The 21,071-nt window shown below is 42.5% G+C and overlaps 1 protein-coding gene across 5 annotated transcripts in view; it reads left to right on the forward strand.

Moving 5' to 3' along the window:
• Positions 1-21,071, forward strand: part of smad2 (SMAD family member 2) — a 103,461-nt gene that overhangs the window by 56,518 nt on the left and 25,872 nt on the right. For 4 of the 5 annotated variants that reach the window (XM_033033865.1, XM_033033905.1, XM_033033876.1 and 1 more), the window contains 4 exons: positions 12,969-13,162; positions 14,498-14,632; positions 16,726-16,800; positions 17,141-17,194. In XM_033033865.1, coding sequence (XP_032889756.1) covers positions 12,969-13,162; positions 14,498-14,632; positions 16,726-16,800; positions 17,141-17,194 — 458 coding nt within the window. The remainder of the gene's footprint in view (positions 1-12,968; positions 13,163-14,497; positions 14,633-16,725; positions 16,801-17,140; positions 17,195-21,071) is intronic. The other variant, XM_033033895.1, reaches the window with a different exon arrangement.

Consider the following 21,071-nt stretch of genomic DNA (forward strand, 5'->3'; position numbering starts at 1 on the left):
TAATCAATTAATTATTGCTGCCTTCTACCCAGTTTCTTCCTCTTTTTGTTTTTTCACCTAATTTTCCATGGCTCAACACTTTCAAATATTCGTCATCTTTAACATTTAACAATTTTGACTAAAAGCATATTTCTGAAATGTCAATGCTGTTGAGTGCTTCATGAATATTTCTTTAATGTTTCAGATTTTTAGAATATGCTTTATTTTGCCTTCACATTTGAATGGTAAAGCCGCTGTATCTTTACCCCTCCAAACTGAGTTACTCCAGCATTTTGTGTCTAACTAGGCAAAACAGGTGATGGTCCTATTCCTACAACACGGAAATGGATCCTTCGGCCGAAGTTGTCCATGATGACCAAGGTGCCCATCTTAGCTAGTCTCACCTACCCTCATTTGTCATGTTCTAAACCTCTCCTATTTGTATACTTCTCCAAATCTCTCGTGTTATTTTTGTACCTGCCTCAACTATATCCATTGCATATACCCATCACTCTGTGTGAAGAAATTGCCCCTCAGGTTCTTATTACATCTTTCCCTTCTCACCTTAAACCTATCCTTCTAGTTCTTGATTCCACTTCCCTTGGAAAAAGATTGTGCATGCACCCTATTCCCATCATGATTTTATACACCTCTATTAGATCACACTTCAAAGGAACAACGTTTTAACCTGCCCAACCTCTCCCTAGAGCCAAATTCCGTGTCCCCGTAACATCTTTATACCTCTCGACTCCTTTTAAACCTTAATCACACCTAAATTTACGCCCTCTCGTTTTAGACCCTCCAACCCTATGTAGCCATTTTCAATGAGCACTCTTTTCAGCTTAATTACATCCTTCCTACAGCAGGATGTCCGAAGCTGAACACAAAACACCCGAGTGTAGCCTCACCAGCACCTTGTACCTGTCATCTTTCCAATGATTCTACATTTAACCATGGCAAGGAAATTTGCTATCTTTAGCCTTCACTCTCCTATTCGAATCATTTGTTTTAATCAGAAATAAAGAAAAAATATAAAGAAAAATAATTTTAGGCTTGTGAAGTTGGGTGTTTTGTCTACTGATGGGCTAAAAACAGATTCCTCAGCATTGTTGGGTTACTTTCATGTTGACGTCAGAATCCAAGCCCACATTCTTTAACTATATGTGCTTCTTGAATTTGAGTTTGCTTCGGACTGAAAATGCATGGGAATTGAAGCGTTTGCTTTCCTGTACTGATTCCCTCTCCCAATTTTTCAACGAGTCATCTCATCCTAAATTTTTTCACCATCAACATCAGTTCACTGTTAAATGACTAAATAGCCATCATGCAAGTCACTCTTAATAATAACCATTTATGACTACATGGCACTAATCGAGAGCCACAACTCTAATTCATTTTCATTTTTCCATCCCAAGCTTTATGATATCTGAAATAATATTAAAAAATGTTAATACTCCATGTCTTAGTGGAAGGGGAAGACATTTTTTTGGTTCAATAACTGTTGCATGAACTGAAAAAAATAGAAATACAGGTACGTAAACATAGTATTCTGTAAACACTAATAAACAGCAAAAATAAGTTCAGTGTACATACATGCATACATATCAAAAACAATGCCCCCAAGTCTATGTAGCTCAGAGCTTATTGGAGGTTGTGGTGATTAATAGCCTGCTGGTTGTAGAGCCAAAAAGTAATCCTTGGACCTTGGAATTTCTAGTCTGTCTATTTATATCATTAGAGAAATGATCATCACAATGGCAGAAATAATCAACATTTCAGATGGCTATGTGTGGGGAAACTATAAATGCAGAGAAATGAGTGACAATTTTATTTAGTTTTCTTTGAGAGAAAAATGGTTCCATGTTCCAGAACACTCCAATTGGAGTTCCTCATTGTTACTCCAGCAAAGCTACATATCCTAATTTGAACATGGGAACAAATCAAGTGTGTGTGCTAAAAGAGTCTGCTTTCTGGCTTTAACATGGACTTAACATCTGTAGTTGGAAAGCTACTAGAGCGTATACATCCATTCAGATGTATACACATCTATACATCCATTTAGATGGACAAGGGCTGATTCGGGATAATCAGCATGGTTTTGTACGTGGGTAGTCGGGTCTCACCAATCTGAGATTTTTGAGGATGTGACCAGAAAGGTTGAGGGCAGAGCTGATAATGTAAATATGGACTCCAGCAAAGCCATTCGACAAAGTTCCGCAAGGTAGGCTGCTCTGGAAGGTTAGATTGTGTGGGATTCAAGGAGACGTAGCTGAATGGATAGAAAATTGGCTTAATGGATGGAAGCAGAGGGTGATGGTGGAAGGTTGCTTCTCAGATTGGAGGCCGGTGCCTCAGGTGCTGGGCCCGTTCTATTTGTCAATGATTTGGATGAGAACATACATAGTAAGATTAGCAAGTTTGCAGATGATACAAAAATGGATGGTGTTGCAGATAGTGAAGATTGTTGTGACCAATTGCAGCAGGATCTTGATTGTTGGAGAGGTGGGCTGAGCAATGGTTGATGCAATTTAGTACAGAGAAATGTGAGGTGTTGAATTTTGGGAAGTCTAACATGGGCAGGGCCTACACAGTGAATGGTAGGGCTCTGGGGAGTGTTGTAGAGCAGAGGGATCTAGGAGTGCAGGTGCATGGTATTTTGAAGGTGGAGTCAGGTAGATAAGGTGGTCAAAAAGGATTTTGGCATATTGGCCCTCATCACTCAGAGTATTGAGTGTTGCAGAGGTTAGCAGCTTTCCTGAGGGTAAACTCACAAAAAGCAATTGGCCCAGACTGAGTTTCTGGCCGTGTCCTTATTAGTTGTGCAGACCAGCTAGCGGGAGTATTTGCGGACATCTTTAATCTCCCTTCTACGTTATGGAACGCATTAAATCCAGTCTATCCAGCGGCCTTGATCCACTGCAGTTCGCCTACCGGCACAACAGGTTCATGAACTGTGCCATCGTCCTAGCCCTGCATTCATCCCTGGAATACCTGGATAAGAGAGACACTTACCTCAGACTCTTATTCATAATAATAATAATAATAAATTTTATTTATGGGCGCCTTTCAAAAGTCTCAAGGACACCTTACAAAAATTTAGCAGGAAGAGGAAAAACATGTAAGGGGAATGAAATAAATAGTAGAGACATGACTAGTACACAAAGTAAAGACAGAATTCAATACAAAACACAATATGAGGCAATTAATGCACAGATGAAAAGGGAGGGGGACGTGGGGCTAAGGATAGGCAGAGGTGAAGAGATGGGTCTTGAGGCGGGACTGGATGATGGTGAGGGACACGGAATTGCGGATCGGTTGGGGGAGGGAGTTCCAGAGCCTGAGCGCTGCCCTGGAGAAGGCTCTGTCCCCAAAACTGCGGAGATTGGACTTGTGGGTGGAGAGGAGACCGGCTGATGTGGATCTGAGGGACCGTGAGGGTTGGTAGGGGGAGAGGAGGTCAGTGAGATATGGGGGGGGGGGGGGTCAGATGGTGGAGAGCTTTGTAGGTGAGGATCAGGATTTTGTAGTTGATCCGGTGGGAGATGGGAAGCCAGTGAAGTTGTTTGAGGACTGGAGTGATGTGATGCCAGGATTTGGTGTGGGTGATGAGTCGGGCGGCTGCGTTCTGGACCAGTTGGAGTCGGTTGATGTAGGTGGAGCTGATGCCAAGGAGAAGTGAGTTGCAGTAGTCCAGTCGGGAGGAGATGAAGGCATGGATGAGTCTTTCAGCAGCGGGAGGTGTGAGAGAGGGTCTGAGTTTGGCGATGTTGCGGAGATGAAAGAAGGAGGTTTTAATGACATGGCGGATGTGAGGCTCAAGGGAGAGGGTGGAATCAAAGATCACGCCAAGGTTGCGGGCCTGGGGAGATGGGGAGACAGTGGTGCCGTCGATGGTGAGAGTGGGGTTATTGATTTTGCTGAGTGTGGCTTTGGAGCCTATGAGGAGGAATTCTGTCTTATCGCTGTTGAGTTTGAGGAAATTATGTTGCATCCAGGTTTTTATAGCTGACAAACAGGAGTTGATATGGGAGAGGGGGGGTTGTGGGGGGATTTGGTGCCGAGGTAGATCTTGGTGTCATCAGCGTAACAGTGGAAGTCCAGGTTGAAGTGGCGGAGTATCTGACCAAGAGGGAGGATATAGATGATGAAGAGGAGGGGGCTGAGTACGAAGCCTTGGGGAACGCCTTGAGTGACTGTGGCTGTAGCAGATGTGTGGTTGTGGAGAGAGATGAAGTGGGATCTGTTGGAAAGGTAGGAACGGAGCCAGCTGAGTGCAGAGCCTTCAATGCCGAGGTCTTTGAGTCTGGTGAGCAGGATGTTATGGTTCACTGTATCGAAGGCTGCGCTCAGGTTGAGGTGGATGAGGATGTTGAGGGAACCAGTGTCAGCAGAGGTGAGGAGGTCGTTGAGGACTGAGGAAAGCAGTTTCTGTGCTATGGAGGGGGGAAAGCCAGATTGGAGGGGTTCAAGTAGGTTATACGCAAGGAGGTGGGAATGAAGTTGCGACGCAACGATACGCTCCAGGGTTTTTGAAAGAAAGGGGAGGTCTGAGATTGGGCGGTAGTTAATGAGAGAGGAGGGATCAAGACCAGGTTTCTTTAAGATTGGTGTAACAGCAGCAGTTTTGAAAGCGGAGGGGACAATTCCTTGGGACAATGAGGAGTTGAAGAGATTAGTGAGGTAGGGGCAGAGAACGGGGAGGCAGGACTTCAGCAGGGGAGTGGGGAGAGGGTCGAGGGAGCAGCTAGTGGGTTTGGAAGAGCTGATGAGTTTGGAGATTTCAATAGGGGTGACCAGGTCAAACTTGGAGAGGAAACAGTATGGAGGAGGGGTAAGGAGGTCAGTGGAGATGTTGAAAGGAGGGGCCTTGGTAGGTGGTGGAGTAGATGCTGGGCAGTCGGGTACAGGGGATAAAGATTGATAGATGGTGCTGATTTTATCAGCGAAAAAGTGGAGGAATGAGTTGCAGAGATACGGAGTAGAGGTAGGGAGAGTGTTGGCTCGAGGCTTGTGGAGGTTGCCCACTGTGGAGAAGAGGGTTCTGTGGTTTAGGCAGGGATCGGTGAATATGGAGGAGAGGTAGGCAGATTTTGCAGCAATGAGGGCATCTTTGCAGTCAGTGAGGTGGAGTTTGTAAGCTTCAAGGTGGACTGTGAGAGATGATTTCTTTGTGAGTCGTTCAAGTCGGCGACCAGTCTGTTTCAGTTTACGAAGTGCAGGTGTGTACCAGGGTGAAGATGTGTTGAAAGTTACGGTTCTTGTTTTGAGGGGGGCCATAGTGTTAAGGGAGGTAGACAAGGTGGAGTTGAGATGGTTTGTGAGATCATCAGGTGAGATGGGGGTTGAGTCCAGGGGGAGAGTGGTGGAGAGCAGGTCAGAGAGATGGTTGGGGATCAATGGATTTTAGATTACGGAAGGTGATTTCTCGGAGGAAGCGGGGGCGAGGTGTCGGAGAAGGGATGGTGAACCGTATAAGCTTATGATCAGAGAGGGGGAAGAGGCAAGGATGGAGGTCGAGTACCGGTTGATTTGTGGAGCAGACCAGGTCAAGGATGTGACCTTTGTCATGGGTGGGAAAGGTGACGTGCTGAGTGAGAGAGAAGTTGTCAAGTAAAAAGGCGAATTCAGATGTGAGCTTGCAGGTGGGGGAGTCCATGTGAATATTTAAGTCACCATGTAGCAGCAGAGAGGGATGAGGCAAGTGTGAGGAGTTCAGTGAAGTCGGATAGGAAGGAGGGGTTTGGTTTAGGCGGCCGGTAAATGAGGATGACTGTCATGGAGGAAAGGGCTTTGAAGGCGAGGAATTCAAATGATGCTACTGGGGGGAAGGCGAGTTCAGTGATATGAAAATTCTGGTTGAAAATAACAGCGAGGCCACCTCCATGGCAGGAGGGGCGGGGCTTGGAAATGTAATTAAATCCATGTGGGGATGTTTGATTGAGGGAGAAGAAGACATTGGGTTGTTGCCAGGTCTCAGTGAGCAGAAGGAAGTCCAGAGTGTTGTCAAGGATTAGTTCATGGAGGGCAAGGGCTTTGTTGTTGAGCGACCTGGTGTTGAGGAGGGCAAAGTTGGCATTATGAGAGGGTGGAGGGATGGGGGCAGGCTGGAGAGATCTTAGGTTGTCCCGGTTGACAGTGCGTGCGGTCAGCTGGGATGGGGGGTGACGCGGGTGAGGGGGTGCAGAGCGTGGTAGTGAGCAGATGGATGGAATGGAATGTCCGTGGTTGAAGCAAACAAGCCTGCGCCGAGAGCCTCTGTGGATGAAACGGGGTCGACGCAGAAGTCCAAGCTGTTTAACGACCTGGATGCAGGATGGGATGTGGTTGTTGAAGAAACCAGTCATCTGCAGAGTTGAGTATTTGAGCATGATGGTGAGGGTGCAGAGAGGTGTCCAGCGGTGCAGGTGCAGGTGGAGAGAGTATCCAGCGGTGAGGGAGTAGAGAGGTTGTCCAGCAGAGCGGATGCAGCGAGGTGTCGAGCAGTGAGGGAGCAAAGAGGTTGACCAGCAGTGCAGATGCAGCGAGGTGTCCAGCATTGAGGGAGCAGATAGGTTGTCCAGCAGAGCAGGTGTAGAGGTAGTCCAGTGATGAGGGTGCAGAGAGTATCCAGCAATGCCGGTGCAGAGAGGTTGTCCAGCAGTGCAGGTGTAGAGAGGTTGTCCAGCGGTGCGGGTGCAGAGAGGATCCAGCTCCCTCACTGGTGCAGGGAGGTGTCCAGCGTCAATGATGCACAGGCACAGGAGGTGTCCAGCATCCAGCATCGATGGTGCACAGGCACAGGAGGTGTCCAGCATCGATGGTGCACAGGCACAGGAGGTGTCCAGCATCCAGCATCGATGGTGCACAGGCACAGGAGGTGTCCAGCATCGATGGTGCACAGGCACAGGAGGTGTCCAGCGTCGATGGTGCACAGGCACAGGCACAGGTACAGGCAGGGAACAGACAGGCAGGTAGGTAACAGACAGGGGGGGGGGGGGAACAGCGGGCGGAGAAGCGGCGAACAGTCAAATCCAGCGTCCTCTCCGGGCAGCGTGCAGGGATTCTAGCGGTTCTGGCGGCTAGCAGCTAGAAGCTAGCAGTATAGGCCGCAGGGGGACGGTCGTTCAACGGCCAAAAAACACCACAGACCACCGCAACCGGAGCGACCCTCCAGTGGTCCCACGTCAGGTGGTAGGTCAAGACCTCGTCCAGGATGGAAATAAACCGCAGTCGGCAATTGAAGCAGATGAAGCCGATTCGCGGTAAGGGACCGTTGTTAATTTGAATTTCCCGTCCCCGCCATTTTTTCCCGATCAGAAATTTCATAGAAATATTCATAGACTACAGCTGCCTTTAATACCATTATACCATCTAAGCTTATCTCTAAACTCACGGGACTTGGCGTCAGCACTCATCTCTGCAACTGGATCCTTGACTTCTGACCAACAGACCCCAATCATTAAAGATAGGGGACGAATCATCCTCTACGATAAACCTCAACACTGATGCTCCGCAAGGATGTGTTCTCAGCCCCTTTCTTTACTCCTTGAATACCTAGGAAAGATGTCAAGCTAGAAAGAGTACAGAGAAGATTTACTAGGATGTTGCCAGGGCTATAGGGTCTAAGCTATAGGGAGAAGTTCAGTAGGCTGGGACTCTTTTCCTTGGAGTGCAGGAGGATGAGGGGTGATCTTATTGAGGTATATAAAACTGAGAGGAACAGATCGGGTAGATGCACAGAGTCTCCTGCCTAGAGTAGGTGAATCGAGGACCAGAGGACATAGGTTTAAGGTGAAAAGATTTAATAGGAATCTGAGGGGTAACTCACACAAATGATGGTGGGAGTATGGAACAAGCTGCCAGATGAGGTAGTTGAGGCAGGGACTATCCCAACATTTAAGAAACAGTTAGACAGGTACATAGATTGGCCAGGCTTGGAGGGATATGAACCAAATGCAGGTAGGTGGCTGGGACATGTTGGCCGGTGTAGGCAAATTGGACCGAAGGGCCTGTTTCCACACTGTATCATTCTATGACTACGATTGCAGCCATATACAAATCTAACTCACTTTTCAAATTCGCTAACCACATCAACATTGTGGGCTGGATATCAAATAATGATGAGACTGAGTACAGGAAGGAGTACTGGTGTCAGCAAGATAAATGTCTCTCTAAATGTCAGCAAGATAAAGAAGATAGTGATCGACTTCAGTACACATACCCCGGTTTGCATTGATGGTGCCGAAGTAGAAATGGTTGAAAATTTCAAATTCCTAGGGGTCAATATCACCAACAACTTCTCCTGGACCACCCATATTGAAGCAACGACCAAGAAATTCTCTGAGGAATTCTCTGCCTCAGAGGGCAGTGGAGGCCAGTTCTCTGGATACTTTCAAGAGAGAGCTAGATAGGGCTCTTAAAGATAGCGGAGTCAGGGGATATGGAGAGAAGGCAGGAACGGGGTACTGATTGGGGATGATCAGCCATGATCACATTGAATGGCGGTGTTGGCTCGAAGGGCCGAATGGCCTACTCCTGCACCTATTGTCTATTGAAACCACACCAACGCCTCTACTTCTTTAGAAGGCTTAGGAAGTTTGGCATATCCCATATAACTCACACTAACTTCTACAGATGCACCATATTAAGCATTTTATCAGTATGCATCACAGCCAGAGTGGGAATAGCTCCACCCAAGACGACAAGAAATTGCAGCGAATTGTGGACGCAGCCCAGACCATGACACACACCAACATCCCTTCTATTGACTTCATTTATATTTCATTGTCCTATCATTGTCCTATCTGGGACATATGACAATAAAACCCTCTTGTCTCTTGACGTTGCCGAAGCAAGGCCTGCAGCATAATCAAAGATGAGTTGCATTCTGGCCGCTCCCTCTTCATCAGATCATAAATTATAGGAGCAGAATGAGGCCATTTTGGGTGAGTCCAGAACCACGGAAATGAGGAAACACTTTTTCACACAGAGTTGTGAGTGGAATTCTCTGCTTCAGAGGGCGGTGGAGCTGGTTCTCTGGATACTTTCAAGAGAGAGCTAGATAGGGCTCTTGAAGATAGTGGAGTTGGGGCATATGGGGAGAAGGCAGGAACGGAGTACTGATAGTGGATGATCAGCCATGATTACATTGAATGGCGCTGCTTGCTTGAAGGGCCGAATGGGCCTACTCCTGCACCTATTGTCCATCAAGTCTACTCTGCCATTCAGTCATGGCTGATCTATCTCTCCTTCCTGACCATATTCCCCAGCCTTCTCCCCATAACCCCTGACACCTGTACCAATCAAGAATCCATCTATCTGCCTTAAATATATTCACTGACTAGGCCTCCATGGACTTCTGTGGCAAATAATTCCACAGACTTGCCACCCTCTGACTAAAGAAATTCCACCTCATCTCCTTCATAAAAGAACGTTCTTTAATTTTGAGGCTATGACCTCTAGTCCTAGACTCTCCCACTTGTGGAATCATCCTCTCCACATCCACTCTATCCAAGCCTTTCATTATTCTGTACATTTCATTGAGGTCCACCCTCATCATTCTAAACCCCAGCGAGTACAGGCCCAGTGCTGTCAAACGGTCATCATATGTTAACCTCATTCCTGGGATCATTCTTGTAAACTTCCTCTGGACGCTGTCCAGAGCCAGCACATCCTTCCTCAGATATGGTGCCCAAAATTGCTCTCAATACTCCAAATGCTGCCTGACCAGCGCCTTATAAAGCCTCAGCTTTACATCCCTGTTTTTGTATATAACCTTCTCGTTTGCTTTCTTTCCTACCGATTCAACGTGCAAATTAACCTTTTGGGAATCCTGCACCAGCACTCCCAAGTCCCATTGCACCTCCAATTTCTGGATTCTCTCCTCATTTAGAAAATAATCTACACCTTTATTCCTACTATCATAAAGCATGGCTCCACACTTTGCCACACTATTCCATCTGCCACTTCTCTGCCCAATCTCCCAACCTATCCTTCTGCAAGAGTCCCTGTTTTCTCTACACTACCTGCCTCTCCACCTATTTTCGTATCATACACAATCTTGACCACAAAGCCACCCATCCCCTCATCCAAATCATTAATATACAGCCTGAAGAGCAGTTGACCCAGCACCAAGTCCTGCAGAACTCCGCTAGTCACTGGCAGCCAACCCGAAAAAGCCTCCTTTATTGCCTCATCTTCTCCCCTCTCCCATCAGACAAACGGTATAGAAGTATGAAAACGTACACCTACAGACTCAGCGGCAGTTTCTTCCAAGCTGTTATTATCATGCCATAATCAGAGAGCAGTGCTGAACTATTATCTACCTCATTGGTGACCCTCAGACTATCCTTGAACGGACTTTGCTGACTTTACCTTGCACTAAACGTTATTCCCTTATCATGTGTCTATTCACTGTAAATGGCTCGATTATAATAATGTTTTGTCTTTCTGCCTACTGGTTAGCACGCAGCAAAAGCTTCTCACTGTACATTGGTACACGTGACAATAAACTAAACTGAACTCAACTGGGTAGTTGGGAGGTCATGTTGCAGTTATATAAGATGATGAGACCGCATTTAAAGTATTGTATTCAGTTCTGGACACCATCTTATTGGAAAGATGTCAAGTTGTAAAGGGTACATGTTGGCCGGGGTGGGCAAGTTGGGCCAAAGGGCCTGTTTCCACGCTGTCTGACTCAATTCAAGATTTCCTGTTGACGGAGTCGGTATCAGAGTTGACCAAAGTGATACCTCAAAGTTAGAAATGTATTCATTCTATTGATCTTGATTCGGTAAAGATTCTATGCTGTCAACATGTTTCTGAGTACTGAGATATCAAAGTGATTGGCTTAGATTATAATTTGAGCACTATCACTAAGATTCTTGATTAGAACAGGTGTTGGAGGCTTTGGGGAGACGGCAGGAGAATGGGGTTCGGAGGGAGAGATAGATCAGCCATGATTGAATGGCAGAGTAGACTTGATGGGTCGAATGGCCTAATTCCTCTCGTATTACTTATGACCTTCTGACTTGAAATGTCTTTTAATATGAAGGAGGACATTTTACAGTCCATAATTGTGAGGAAACTGGGCAAACACTCATCACAGAATTCAAAAATAACTGATTTATCATCAGTCTTGGGGAGAGCTGTGTGATAAGAACGCTTATCATTTTTACAGTTAGCCCAGTAGCAAATTACTGATGGAGTGAGTTTGCTTTTAGAATACAAGGAATACAATAGAAGGAAGGCAACTAAAAATATTGCAACTATTGGAGATAAACACCTACAAAAATAGGAACAGAAGTAGTCCACCTAGTCTGTTAAGCACACCCTACCATTCAGTATGATCATGACTTATCTGTTCCAGGCTGCTACCTTTCTCTTCCATGCCCGTTTCTCTGCACCTGTCAGCTCGCTGATATGGAGTTGGCCCTTCAGCCCAACCTATTCATGAAGACCAAGTTGCCAATGAGCTATTCCTATTTACCTGTATCTAACCCATATCCCTCTAAACCTTTCCTAACCATGTACCTGTCCAAATGTCTTTGAATGTGTTACTCTGGCAGCTTGTTCCATTATATGTACCACCTTCTGTGGGGAAACAAATTGCACCTCTGATACCTATTGAACTTTTACCCTCTTCCCCTCTGCTCTTCAGAACATGCTGTACAGGGAATAGACTGTAATTATCCTAATGCAAATCGTGAGATGCTTAATTACTTTATTTGCTGTTCCTTCCTACACATACCTTATTTACTCACTACCTTGCCCCTGTCCCCACCCTCTAGATGCTGGGAAATGATTTGTTCATTTTTGATTCCCGTACCCTGGAAAAATGCTCCATGGATTTACCCTGTCTATACACCCACCTGATCTTATACACCTCTATAAGATCACCCCTGTCTCCTGCAGTCCAAAGAATAAAGTCCCACCCTGCCCCATTACTCTTTGGAACTCAGTCCCTTGCGTCCTGGCAACATCCTCGTACATCTCGATTCCTTTTAAATCTTTCACCTCGCACCTAAATTTATACCCTCTAGTTTTAGACTCCCCAACCCTGTGTAGCTGCTTTCAGGGAGCGAAGTATATGTACACAAAAGTCTATCTGTTCTACCATACCTTCCAGGGGCCTATTTACTGTGCAAGTCCTGGCTTGCTTTAACTTTTCAAAATCATCACTTCACACTTGTCAGTTAAATGCTATCTGCCGTTCCCTGGCCCATTTTCCAAGATCTCAATACTGTTGTAAATGTAGATAACCTTCACTGCCCATAATATCACCAATTTTGGCAGCATCTTTAAACTTGCTAACTATGCCAATTACATTTTCGTTCAAACCGATAATAGAGATGATGAATAACAGTGAACAATCCTTCAAACATTAATCAGCTTCCTCTTGAAATACCTCCAGTAATCTCAAATCTGAACCATAAACAGGAAATGCGGTAAACACTGGGCAAGTTAAACAGCATCTGTGGAAAGAGAAATGGGATTGATGTTTCTAGTTAAATGCGCTACATCATAATTAATTAAGGTCTTGTCATGAATGCAACATGTCTTCCTGAATATTTGCAACATTTTCTGTTTATTACTGGTCAAAGATATGTCTTGAATTTAACCAAGGTTTTCATTTTTTAAAAAGCCTAATTTGTACTTTTGTGAAGACTCTTTTTTATCATCTTTTGAACTTTGAGATGAGAGCAATGGCATATTTTGGTGGTCCTTCAGAACATGCTGTTCAGGGAATAGACTGATTATCCTAATGCAAATCGCGAGATGCTTAATTACCTTATTTACTCAGTTCCTTCCTACACATACCTTATTTACTCATTACCTTACCCCTGCCCCCACCCTCCAGATGCTGGAAAATGATTAGTTAATTTTGACATTATATGATTTTCTTCATTAAAATATTATCTGATTTAATTTAGTAATAAAATGTGTAATGATAAATCCTGTTAATGATATCCTAAGCAATCCAGATCATATCTTTTTTTTTAAATATGCAGATCACTTGATGGCCGGCTGCAGGTTTCTCATCGTAAAGGATTGCCTCATGTCATTTACTGTCGCTTGTGGCGCTGGCCTGATCTTCATAGTCACCATGAGCTACGAGCAATTGAAACTTGTGAATATGCTTTCAATCTCAAGAAGGATGAAGTGTGTGTTAACCCATACCACTATCAAAGGGTGGAAACGCCAGGTTAGTGAAACCTAATGTTTGCCTGCAACAAAAGAATATTAAAAATAAACTTAATTTCCTTTTGTTCATGTAATGGCAGCAACGTAAGAAATACTGATAATTAGGTTCTACGTGATCAATTTTGCCTGAAGCAAAAGTGACTTTTAAAATTGTTATAATATGAACAACCAGGATAATACTTAAATAGAAAATCTCCTTTGTTTTCATAGTTGAAAAATTGCATATGACAATGTAAAACTGAAAATGTGACCAATATTGAATGAACTTTGCATTGACAAAGTAATTCACATTATTGCTAAAAGTGTTTTTACATTTTGTCCCAGGAGACTCACGAAAGATCAGCAGACTTGCCCAATCTTTGTACAATAATTGTTTTTGAATAACATATTTCCCTACATTTCCCAGTAAAATAAGGTCATAAGTAATAGGAGCAGAATTAGGCCATTCAGCCCATCAGTATTCAATTAGGCCATTCGGCCCATCAAGCCATTCAATCATGGCTGATCTATCTCTTTCCCTCCCCCCAACCCCATTTTCCTGCCTTCTCCCCATAACCTCCGACACCCGTAGAACCCATAGAAAATGCAGGTCCTAAGTACACATTGCATCGATTGCGCAAAGTTCACTTTGGCAAGCATTTATGTTAATTACTTCCTGTATTAACTCTGTAAATGAAAAATGTGCTTGAATTAATTGTCAGATGATCTGTAAATCTTAAAAAGCCGAAAAATGTTGGTGTCAATAATACCCAAAAGTCATTGTCAAATTAATACCACCTATTGAGTTGGACCCCTGCAGATTAGATTAGTATCTGTAGGGACTTGTACTGATTCAATTTTTAAAGTCTTGCAACTGGAATGAAAGTGTGTTGATAAAAACCAGGAAAGGGATAGTGAGATAACCTCTTAGACAAGACTTGTTGAAAGTTTTCTCTCACTCTCTGCCTCTCTCTCTGCCTCTCTCTGCCTCTCTCTCTCTCTCTCTCTCTCTCTCTCTCTCTCTCTCTCTCTCTCTCTCTCTCTCTCTCTCTCTCTCTCTCTCTCTCTCTCTCTCTCTCTCTCTCTCTCTCTCTCTCTCTCTCTCTCTCTCTCTCTCTCTCTCTGTCTCTCTCTGTCTCTGTCTCTGTCTCTGTCTCTCTCTCTCTCTCTGTCTCTCTGTCTCTCTCTAGATTATAGGAGCCTTCCTTGGATACATTTGAATATTTGGAATGACTAGATTGTTCTAAAGGATGGATAAATGCTTAACAATATTATATTGCAGCTGATTTGTTACTATTGCAAATAAAATTTAAGCTAAAGTTTCATCTTTATTAATTATTTGTATTATTGGTTTCAGTTTTACCTCCAGTACTGGTGCCACGACACACTGAAATTCCAGCAGAATTGCCCCCACTTGATGACTACACTCATTCCATCCCTGAAAACACTAATTTTCCATCTGGAATAGAACCACAGAGCAACTATATCCCAGGTATAACAGTTTTTGACCAACTGCCATATAATGAACTGGTCAATGCTCTTACCAATCTTGTTTCAGTGGGAATTAGCACACAATAAAGTTATTGATGACTTAAATCTTAAATTCAGTTTTATTTTAAGTATTATCTATGGCTTCTTTAAATTAGAGGGGAATGTATGTTTTTTTTATTTTTGATAAAAGGGGCCAACTCTGAAGAGATTAAAAAATTGGCAGATGATAATGTTCCTGATTTTCAAAACACATAAGGTTAGCTCTTAAAGTTAATTAAATTGCCAGTGAAAAGATAGAGATGCATGCGAACATTTTTTCCTGAATGTTTAATCCAGGGATGCGACCAGTTTTTTAAGAAAGGCTGCATTTCATTAAAAGTTACTAAAATGTAGGTAAAGTTGATCAGTTTAGAATATAATTCATTTTGCATATTGAAGTATCAGGAGGAAATTGCAAGGTGAAGTAGTTCAGGCAGTACAACAAAAACATTTAGAAGCCATTTGGACAGGTGCATGGATAAAGGAAGGTTTAGAGAGAGACTCAAGAAATTGCAGATTCTGGAATCTTGAGCAAAACAAGCTGAATCTGCGAGGAAGGGTCACCAGCTGAAATGTTGTCTGTGTATTCCTTCCACAGATGCTGCTAGCTGAGTGCCTCCAAGTTTTAGAGGGATATTTGGGCCAGGCATGGGCAAAAATGGCTAGCTTGCATGGGGCATTTTGGACAGGTTGGGCAAAAGGGCCTTTCTCCGTGTTATGACTATCGTCGACCACTTTGCTTTTTGATTCAACTCTGCGATTTATTAAGGTCAAGACTGACGTCCTGCCTTAATGAAAATTAAAAGCACTCCATGATTGAGAATTCCAAAGATTCACCATCCTTTGCTTAAATAAATGTTTCCTTATCTCATTCCTATACTCAACCACTTGGTTTAGCATCATCATCAAACTTGAACATATGACAGTTGATTCCCTCAGCTAAATTGTTGATTGTAAATTGAATAACTGGAGCCAAAGTATTCCTGTAATATTTTATGGACATTAAAGATCAAAGAGTCTGAAGAAGGTCTCGAACCGAAATGTCTGAAGAAGGGTCTCAACCCGAAACATCACCAATTCCTTCTCTCCAGAGATGCAACCTGTCCCACTGAGTTACTCCAGCATTTTGTGTCTATCTGTTTATCTGTCTATTTATTCCATCTATTTGCTTTGTCTAATAACCATTTCTCAGTCCAGGTACATTACCTACAATTATTTGTGCTTTTTGTTGACAAGTATATAGTTCCACCTTATCAAATGCCTTTTGTAAATTCAAATACTCCACATCCACTGGTGGTTCTTTGTGTTCTCTTGATAACACCCTGTCAATATACTCCATTAAAGTAGTCATAAATCCATACTTTTTAGTTTAAACCTACAGCATGGAAACAGGCCCTTTGGCCCACCGAGTCTGCACCGACCAGCTATCCCCGCACATTAACAACATCCTACACACATTAGGGACAATTTACACATACACCAAGCCAATTGACCTACATATACCTGCACGCCTTTGGAGTGTGGGAGGAAACCGAAGATCTCGGAGAAAACCCACGGGGAGAACGTACAAACTCCGTACAGACAAGCACCCGTAGTCAGGATCGAACCCGGGTCACCAGCGCTGCAAGCACTGTGAAGCGGCAACTCTACCGCTGCGCCACCGTCGCCCCACTATACTGACCGATCAATTCTCTTACTCTTTTCTGTGTTACCTTATTGCATCTTCCACTAAATGTTTTGCTGAACAATAACATTAGGTTATCAGGATTTTTGTTCCCTATGATTTTCTCATGGATTCATGTGTGTTGCCCTTCAATGACAATTTCAGGGTCTGTAGAATTGTGGAAGATGATGACTAGATCATTCATTAGGTCCATTACATTCTCTTTCAAAACTCTGGGATATTTAATTTGGTTAGATATTTAACACTGTTGACCCATATGTGGACTTTACAGCTGTTAATGTTGTAATAAAATGTTCTCTTACTGGGTGCAATTTAAAGTGGCACCTGTTCACTTCATCATTAATAAGATGATTTCTCTTTCACTGTAATAGAAACACCACCCCCTGGCTATATTAGTGAAGATGGGGAAACCAGTGATCAACAAATGAACCAAAGTATGGATACAGGCGAGTATCTATTTTCTTCGAGGGTGTATTGGTAACCCTACAATACATTGTGTAGCTTTCGACCACTTTATTTTAGCTAAAGTTAAACTAATGTATAGAAACTCTTAAACTTGGTTTTGCATTTAAATGTAAACTATAGATTATGGTGCTTTTCTTCTAATTCACTTAAGAGTAATTTAATTTGTTATTAGCTATCTAGAGACTAGACAATGTGACAATAATTTAGATTAAAATATGTGAATTTAATCTAATGTATAGTGAAGGAACTGGATTATATAAAATTAAAATCAGCGCAGTTGTGTTTACAATTCACGAAAAGTGTCAATGTTTTCACATTTAGGGTCTCCTGCAGAAATGTCACCAAGTACCTTATCACCAGTTAACCACAGCTTGGGTAAGACCAATTGCACCATTTATTTGAAATGTCCTAGTAATAAACATTTGGTTGTGATATAGAAGGTGGCCATATTGGATGTTGAGTTTATGCTGCCTCACAGGATAATCTCAATCCCAGGTAACTTTTGACCTATCATCTCCACGTTCCCATTAATTCCACGAGCCATTTATATTGGAGGCAAATTGCAGTGGAAATTTGGAAATTAGAACACATGGAAGAAACCCATGTGATTACAGGAAGAATATGCAAACTCCAGTAGGTTTCAGGAGCTGTGAGGTAGCACTCAATCTCTACATCATGTTCAGCAATTGATAAAAAGGAGAGATGATGTCGTTTATTCAATCCTGAGTATCAAGAATTTTTTATATATAAAAGTCACGTGAATTAAATAATTAAAACCATGTTCAATAAATTTAATAACGGTGAAAACCTTCCTTTGGAGTCTTTGCAGTTTGTTCAAAAAGGTTCAGTAAAGAGACTTTGGAGGAACATTAAACAGTATAGAACAGGTATTTCAGCCCACAATGGTTGTGCCAGTCATCATGTTAATTTAAACAAGGAAGGCCAGTAAAGAGCCCAAGGCCTTGTGGCGTTTGAAGGCATTGGGTCTGTACTCGCTGGAGTTTGGAAGGATGAGCGGAAACCTCATTGAAACTTATCAAATTGTGAAAGACCTGGATAGAGTGAATGTGGAGAGTATGTTTCCACCAGTGGGAGAGCCTAGGACTAAAGCTCAAAGCCTCAGTATAAAAGGACGTATCTTTAGAAAAGATATGAGAATTTCTTTAGTCAGGGAGGTGAATCTGTGGAATTCATTGTCTCAGATGGCTGTGGAGGCCAAGCCAACGGATATTTTCACGGCAGAGATTGATAGATTCTTGATTAGTAAGGTGTCATGGGTTATGGGGTGAAGGGAGGAGAATGAGGTTGAAAGGGAAAGATAGATCAGCCATGATTGAAGGGTAGCGTAGACCTGATGTGCCGAATTGCCTAATTCTGCTCCTAGAATTAACGTATGTCACTTGTTCTTTGCTGGTTGCATTTTGACCCATTAATCTTTGGGGAATTGAACACTTTTGCTGATTCCCACTGAGAATTGCCCAGTTGTTTTTCAAATATTCCCATAATCTTTTTTGATGTCTGAGATTACAGATGGATTTAAAAGTTAGATTTTAAACTGAAAAGAAATATTTTGGATATCAGCACTTCCACAGTATTGTTTTAGTGAGATGATCTAGGAAATAAGACAAGGCTTCAAGAACAAGTTTTGAAATGGTTAATTTTTTAACTCTGTTAAAATTGTACATGATTTGACACCATGGATGTTTCCGTTCATTTATGCCAAATTCGGAGATTGCCAACAGCTGCTGTTTCTGGATTATAAAAGTTGTTGGGATAAGGAAGTAGTTTTTTATTCTACCTCTAATTCCCCGTCCATTTGTTTTCCCATGTTTGCCTTGTTTGGCATTCTGTGAAGGTTTTAGGAATTACCGTGTCCTTTAGATATCAACACTATTAAAATTGCAACATTTGAAAGTTACTTCACCTTTCTATTCTACCAAAGTAGATTGCTTAAGTGAGTGGGTAAGAACAGGGCAAATGCAATTTCATGCCATAATGCAAAGAAAAGTTTTTTTTAATGGTGAGAGTTGTTCAAAATCACCAAGATGTCCTCTAAACAAGTTACTAAACCTGAATGTGCAGGAAGCAATTAAGTGGGAAGTGACACATTGTACTTTGTTACAGGAATATTTGAGTGAGGAGTAAAAATGTCTTGCTGCAATTAAATAAGACCATGAAAAGGAAAACCTCAATAGGCTACTGCATTACTGAGTTTAGAAGAATGAGGAGACTTCATTGACATTTGCAAAACTCTGACATTGCTTAACAAAGTGAACATGTTTTCCCTGGCTGAGCCAGGTGTTACAGTCTCAGATTAAGGGCTAAAATGACGAGAACTGTCTCTATTCGGAGGGTGGTGAATCTTTGGAACTAGCTGTCCTATAAGGCCTTAGAGATCAGTCATTAGAGTTTATTCAAAACAGAAATAGATTGATTTCTGTATATTAAGGGAATTAAGCTATTATAGACGTAGCACAGCAAAAGGCATTGAGGTGGAAGCTCAGTTATGATCTTGATGAATGGCAGATCAAGTTTGAAAAGCTAAATGGCTTCCTACTCATTTCCTACTCATTTCCCTGGTACATGACATTTAAAAATATGTTCCTGCCTATTCAGTTAATCTATCTGTATATCCTGAAATACTTCTGCATTCTCCTCATAGCCCATACCTGATCTTGTATACTCAGCAATCTTGGGTATATTCCATTTGATTTCCCCAGTGATGTAGATTGTAAACAGCAACTATTCCTTCTGCACCCTACTAATGTCAGCCTCCCAATGATACACAAAGGATTGGTTAATGAACAAAAAAGTGTAGAAATATGTGGGCCATTTTAGGGTCTGGGAGTCCCAACCCTAAAATGGCCCACATATTCCTACACTTTTATGTTCATTAACCAATCCTCTGTGTATCATTTCAATACCATCAGCTCTAATTTTGCTTAATAATCTTAGTGGCGCACCATGTATCTGGTTTCTCTTTGTTTATTCTGCTAGTTATAATCTCAAAGAAACCTAAAGCTAGTCAGGCTTGGTTGCTAATTCATAAATCTATGTTGAATCTATTCTATCCTGTTATTATTTTACAAGTAACCCTATTATTGCTACTTTAATAATTGAATCCAGTATTTTCTTTATTACAGATGTCAGGCTGTGGTTTCCTGTTTTCCTTTCTCTTGTGCCTCTTAAATAGTTACAGCTGCTCAAACATCATTGAAAGTCACCAAATGCATTACATTTCCCTCAGTAGTTTTCTGTTACTTAATATAAAAACTATCAAGTTAGACATAATTGTCCTTAACAAATCCATGCTGGCTTTCTCTAAGCAATCTACACTTATCCAAGCAATCAGTTTTTCTGACCCTTTATTAAAAAAGTAGTGTAACATGCACCAAATTGCATACGACTACTTCAGGGTTAGGGTTATATTCCTCAAGATTAATGCATGATCTTATTGTATTGGCAGTGTGTCCAACATAATGTTCCTCCTCCTGTGATCAGAGAGGTGATCTTTTGAAAATTATTTTTTCCATAGAATTGCTAACACCCTTTTGAATAAGTGAGCAGACATAGCATTACTTAAGAATCCTATGATGAGCAGGTATAAGGTGATTAGTGCTGAGAGTAATTTTACTTCATACTTTTGAAAGCAAGCTGTCTTCAGCTTCTAGAAGTTTCATATCAAGTCAAGAAGTCAGGTCAAGAGTTTATTGTCATGTGTCCCAGATAGGACAATGAAATTCTTGCTTGCTGCAGCACAACAGAATATTGTAAGCATAAATACAGAACAGTTCAGTCCAATATACACATAAATAAACTGATAAAAGTACAATAGGCTGTTACAGTTCAGAGTCTGTTTGTTGGCGAGTTTAATAGCCTGATGGCTGTGGGGAAGTAGATGGGGATGTAACAGATTTCAGGCTCTTGTACCTTCTTCCCGATGGTAGCGGAGACTTGAGTGTGTGGCCAGGATGGTGTGGGTCCTTGATGATGTTGGCAGCCTTTTTAAGGCAGCGACCGCGATAGATCCCTTCGATGGTGGGGAGGTCAGAGCCGATGATGGACTGGGCAGTGGTCACAACGTTCTACATTCTTTTCCGCTCCTGGACGCTCAAGTTGCCGAACCAAGCCACGATGCAACCAGTCAGCATGTTCTCTACTGTGCACCTGTAGAAGTTCAAGAGAGTCCTCTTTGACACACCGACTCTTCGTAATCTTCTCAGGAAGTAGAGGCGCTGATGTATAATTTTTA

This window comes from Amblyraja radiata, chromosome 1 (genome assembly GCF_010909765.2).
Source record: "Amblyraja radiata isolate CabotCenter1 chromosome 1, sAmbRad1.1.pri, whole genome shotgun sequence".
Classification (NCBI taxonomy): Eukaryota; Metazoa; Chordata; class Chondrichthyes; order Rajiformes; family Rajidae; genus Amblyraja; species Amblyraja radiata.